Source organism: Gossypium hirsutum, chromosome A09, assembly GCF_007990345.1.
Source record: "Gossypium hirsutum isolate 1008001.06 chromosome A09, Gossypium_hirsutum_v2.1, whole genome shotgun sequence".
NCBI classification, from domain to species: Eukaryota; Viridiplantae; Streptophyta; class Magnoliopsida; order Malvales; family Malvaceae; genus Gossypium; species Gossypium hirsutum.
The window spans coordinates 77,568,379-77,574,365 of NC_053432.1; the positions used below are offsets into that span (position 1 = coordinate 77,568,379).

A 5,987-nucleotide genomic window follows, 5' to 3' on the forward strand; every position below is an offset into this window, starting at 1 on the left:
AAAGTATTAAGTGGCAACATGTAACACACTAGCAAGAGTATTAAGGATATAACCTATGTAGGGCTTTCCATCACCTGACAACAACTGGTTTTGTTATTCTTTTATTTATATATGAAGGAGCTAATGGATTGATGAGAAATTAAAAGGTTATCCTTAACAAACCCTAATCATTAAATGGGAAGTTGGGGCCCTTTCGTTTTGATCCACAACCCAACCCTTAGAAATTTCCCCTCAAAGTAGAATAGCGATGGGTCATGAAACAAACCATGTGAGTGAGTTGGGGGGGGAGGGGGGGCTTACACTTTTTAAATCCAAAAAGAGAAGTTTGCTTGGGCAAAGTCCAAAAGTCAAAGCACCAAATCTAAAAGATCAATAAGTACTTTGCTTTATAAAAGAAAGTGTGCAACAGTGTTGTAGCCTTCATTTTACGAAAGCTGTAAAAACATGTAAATAAATGCAAAAAAAACTCTATATTATTAAAAAGAATGAATGGGGCAACTGATGCTTGATTGAAACTTTATATTGGTGACGTTGGTGTTGTATTTTAGTAGAAGGATTTGGGAGTGGACTAATGCAATCAAGTTAAATAGTTGTAGGGTAAGGTCCTTGTCTTGGATAGTTTTCTTACTTTGGGATACAATGTCTACTCGTAGAAGAATGAGATTACGCTTCTAATTCTTTTTCTACACACGTGAACCAAGAATCAAATTATTGACAATCCTCGGTTTAGATTTCCATAAACTACGTTAATTCAATTGGATGCAATGTAATTGTTTATTTGTTGGCATGTTCTGATCTGATTATTTTAATTATTTTTATGATTTTTTTAGACTATTTACATATAATTTCTGAGATTACATTTGATAATAAGATTTTATAGTGAAATATTTTTGAAGAATCATAGTATATCTTGCTTACTTTTTTTTTTAAGGAAATATCGAATTTAAATAAGTTAAAGCCTAAACATATCTCTTTTTATTTCATTATTTATTAATTACTATATTGGATGTAATTTTAGTAACATTATTAGCGGGAGATTCACAACTCTATCCCCGCTTATATATTAAGGAATTGTTTTATTGATTTAATAACAAATTAGAAAAAAAATAAAAAAAATAAAAACACTCTTTTTTAGAGTGAAAATTGTTTATTAATTTTTTTTTCAAAGAGAAAAACTTGGCACGACAACTTTATTAAAAATGGTTCTCTTTTCCTGATTGATTAAAGTAATTATTTTCTTTTATATGAAGAATCGAAGAGAGGCGTTTCAGTTTGTTTGTTGGTGATGGAATTTAGTTGGAGGATTGGTTGAGGAAAGAGATGGTTTTAATTTTGTTTCAATCTTGAGAAATGCTTTTAATTTTCTATTTTGTTTTAATGGCTTCTATCAAGTTACTTTATCATTTTTAGTGGACATGGCAGGTTGTGTATTTGTTTAGTTTATCTTTCCTAAAATGAAATAAAATTGCCAGCTAACTTTTTTTTAAAAATCACATAATAATTGATAGGTATAATTGTTCGTAATTACACTTTTGTGACATATTTGAATATTCTTTATAATTAATGGCTTTTATTGAATTGAATGTAACTGATCACTTAATTATACATTTCAATTTTTAATGTTTAAAACCCATGCAATACTTTTACGATTATAACATATTTTAAAAATACATAAATTTGTTGATTAAATTTACATATTTATTGGTTGAAAATTTTAATAAATTTGTTGATTAAATAATAATTTTGGTTTAATAATTTTTAATTTTCTCATAAATCCCTTTATTTTTTTTCTTAAAAATGGTGCACATATATAAATACATAGATAAGAAAATAGAAGAAGAAAAATCCATGAAGGACTTGGAGTTAACTAGAAGTTGGTGGAATTGAGCCCAAAGCTGAGGGCCTGTGAAGTGGGCTTGTTGGGCTAACTTTTTCTTTTCTTTTCTTTCTTTTTTTGGTAAACTAACCATTAGAAATTTGGGAGGATTTATAAACATTCTCCCACTTTGTCTATTTTTTATATTTTTATTTACTTTTATTTTAATTTTAGTTTTTATAATTTTATAAATTTTTAAATGGAATTTTAATCTTTATCACTATATAAAATAAAGGTCAAATCGACAAAAAGTATAAAAATTTAGGACTAAAATTATTATTATATCAATTAAAAAAATGTCATTTAACAATCGGGTGACAAAAAAAAATTAAATTTAATGATCAAATTGTAAATTTTTTTTAGTTAAGTGACCAAAATAAAAATTTTCCCGTAATTTAGTGACTAATCGTAATGGTATATTTTTTTTTTACATGGAAATTAGCAATAGTGTATTTCCAAAACCATATTTTTGTTTGTCAGCCTTGATGATGTACCTAGTATATTCCAAAGAAGGTGGTGAAGATGAGTGAGGCCATCTTTGCTGGTTGTATCTCACAAAATCAAAATGGTGCTTGACTGTGATTATTCTCCCAGTTTAAGGATTAAAATTATAGAAATGCAGTGACAGGTATGTAAATAGTATAGATGCAAAATGAATTTTCCAGCGAAGCCATAAGTGAAGTGAATCAGACAGTGTTGATATCATTGTGCCCCAGGCCCCAGGTTAGAAAGAATCTAGTAGGCATCCCTGTTTCCCAGTCAACAACATCTCACTTTGACATTGTTCCAAGCATCGTTGTTAATTGAAGGAATATTTCTCCCAAGTTTATCACGTTTAATTTGAACTACTTTAGGTTAGATGCATGCATGAAGCCCAGTACCGATGAGATATTGAAGGAACCGCCCCACATGTTGTTTTAGTATTTTGATCCACTTTTAACATTTTTAATAACCTTAATTAGCAATATATGTGCTTAAAACATTTTTAAATTTGTCCTAAACTAAGTTTGCCTACAACACTGCAACTGGGAACTCACCCTTTTCCATTCTCTATGTGCAATGCCCTCAACATGCTTTACACGTAAAATGCCAAGTATAAATTCCCAAAATATTGACTGAAATAAATTCCATTTTACAGATTTTTTTTAATGAAAATACATTGAAATAAAAAAATAAAAAATAAAAGTAAAAGGAATGAATCAAACATAGGTCTCAGGTATGATTGTACGTTAAAAGGAAACCACGAGCCCGAGGTGAGAAACAAATATACAGTGACAAGACAATGCTGGTGATGAGTGCAACAAAACGATGTTCCCAAATGCTAAATGCCAATTTTCCGACACATCAACTGAAACCAGCAAAAAAACACCCATCTCTGCTGTTCCTCGTTTCCCCACCTCCATTTCAGGCCATAATTATACCTTTTTCTATTACATCTTCGTTTCATATTAACCCGAATTAAAACCCTATTTAGTGGCCAAAATTTCAGCTCTTGCGTCATTTCACATAAAACTACAAATGTATGAATCCAGACAGCAAACTATAAAAAGGTTCCGGTATGAAATTATCCCCACCAAAACTGTTTCTGTTTTGATTTTTTGTTCTTTTATTCTCTTTTTAGTTTATTTGGTGTTTTTTCTATTCGGAATGAATTATATAATACCACATGTTAAAAATATTTAATTAGCTGTATTTATTTTAATAAGAGAAAAGGGAAAGATTTGATCAAGAAAAAACCTTGATGTCTTAGATAAAATTCAGTCTTACATTTAAAAAAAAATAATTTTTAATATATACACCAAAAATAAATATATATGTTTTCACTATTCCCCATGTCAATTATTGAGGAGAAACCCCCATACCATTCACGGGCCATCACAGCTTTCAACTGATTTATTTAGGTCTTGAAAAACTATGATATTTGCTGTATTTTGCTGCTAAGGGATTCCAAATCCAAAGCTTTTGACATCTTTCAACTATAATCATTATTAACGCATAAATTTGAAAGAGAAATGCCTTGTTGTATGTTGAGACAATGTTCATGTATCACGACAATCTCCCATGCCTTACTATTTCTTACCATCCCTGTTGTGATTGGATGGATGATTCAAGACACCCTTTCAAGTGATTAAAATATTTAATTGATATATATATATAACAGGCAGAGGTTTTGTAGGTAGGATAGACAAAATGATACCAACTTAATTAATAAAATAAAAGGTGGCCCACTTCATGGTGATGGATTAGATCATGCATGCAATTCCCATATTCAAGAATGCTCATTATATATATTGATTCTATATGTGGAAATGAAGCTCAAAATCTGGTTGTTTGATTCGAGCAGTCATTTTTTAACAAAGGTAAGGAATTTTGTGTCTGCCTGAAATGAAAATTTTTTGTGGTATATGAAAATGAATGTTGGGTTGTGATCAAAGAAATGAATGTATGGCTTAAATAAATTATCTTTTTTTTCTATTTGGACGAAATATTACTTATTCTAAGCATACATTGTTATTTATTTAGATAATATTTTCAATTTAAAAAATGAGTATGACTAAAATGATTTATAACTCCATGGTTAAGCAAAGCAATTATATCCAAAAGTTGCTGTCAAAATCTTCATATCTTTTATCTTTTAGCACGTTTGATTTTGTAGTTTCCATGGCGTCCTTGAGTGTCTACTATGTCAGCAGTGATTTCTTTTCCTTTTTCTCTATTTTTATTTGTAGATTAAAAGGTGTAGTATCGCACAACTCGAATATTGTAGACATTGTTAATTTTAGTAATTTGATTCGATTCTTTTTTTTTATAATTTTAATATTAATTTAACCAAAAATTACAAAATAAAAAATTTAAGGGTCACAAAACCATGTAAATAGGCTGCCTAGCTAGGCAAACCTCCCGTCCCATTTCCAACCAATGTTTATATGGTTGTTTCATATCTATTTGTATATAGAGAGAGAGATAAAGCAGAAGCTGCGATTACAAGGAGATAGTGTGTGTGAGAGATGGAGAAAGAGTACCCAAGTGATCTTTACAGGGAGTGCTTGAGAAACCATGCAGCCAGCCTTGGCAGCTACGCCACCGACGGCTGCGGGGAGTTCACGCTTGACCACTCCTCTTTTTCTACCCTACAATGCGCTGCATGCGGTTGCCACCGCAATTTCCACCGCAAAGTCAGCTATTGCAATAGCAACAGCAGGAGTCGAGGGGATCCGGTAGAGCGGGTTGATTATGGAGATGACGGAGGAAGACCACCCGTCCTGCTGGAGTACTCAACCGAGGCGGGAGCCAGAAGCGGAAAAAAGCGGTTTCGGACAAAGTTCACGGCGGAGCAGAAGGAGAAGATGTTGGAGTTTGCTGAAAAACTGGGGTGGAGGCTGCAAAGGAGAGACGAGGAAGACCAAGTTGATAAATTTTGTAGAGGAATAGGGGTGAGTAGGCAAGTGTTCAAGGTTTGGATGCATAACCACAAGAACACTTCCACTGCTTCCTCTGTGTCTACCTGCAATGCATCTTCTCTTACAACCCCATAGACAAATCCGTCATGTTTTTATGTACGCTCTCAGGCTTCTTTGTTTTCTCAAAACTTATAATATGTTAGCATGCACATTTCCCAAGATGTAGACCCTAAAGAATAACACAATGCCAATGAATTCTTACTTTTCGGTCAGAGGCTGAAACATACCTATGTCCAAATTCTATGTTTCTTCGTAAAGATCGCCGATTGTTTATCAGCCGGATGCTCCCTCCGGCCCTCTCCTTATGTTAAAACCATAACAGAACCAATGAAAGTTGAATAAAACAAATATATCACCCGGACGCTTGTTACTCAATTATGAATAAATTAATTTAATAACAAATTTAATTCTCAATTTTTATATTTTTTTATCAATTTTATCCTAAAAACTTTTATAAAAATAATTAAAATCTTCCAAGAACATTTTCTACGGAATTAAACACATTTGTTTAAATGTATGCCATCGGGTTCAAGCCTGAACAATTTCACCCAATTACACCCTAATCTTTCTGTATGGGGATAAGATGGAAACTTAGACTGGTGAAGAGGGACCCAAAATAACACTCAAGAATGGTAAATCTAGACCTTAAT

The 5,987-nt window shown here is 31.9% G+C and overlaps 1 protein-coding gene across 1 annotated transcript; it reads left to right on the plus strand.

The window, feature by feature from the left end:
- The first annotated feature begins 4,672 nt into the window (after positions 1-4,672).
- On the plus strand, positions 4,673-5,561 carry LOC107890869 (zinc-finger homeodomain protein 9). The gene has a single exon (XM_016815453.2). The coding sequence runs from the start codon at positions 4,885-4,887 to the stop codon at positions 5,410-5,412; it is 528 nt and encodes a 175-aa protein (XP_016670942.2). The 5' UTR covers positions 4,673-4,884; the 3' UTR covers positions 5,413-5,561.
- The last annotated feature ends 426 nt before the right edge of the window (positions 5,562-5,987 follow it).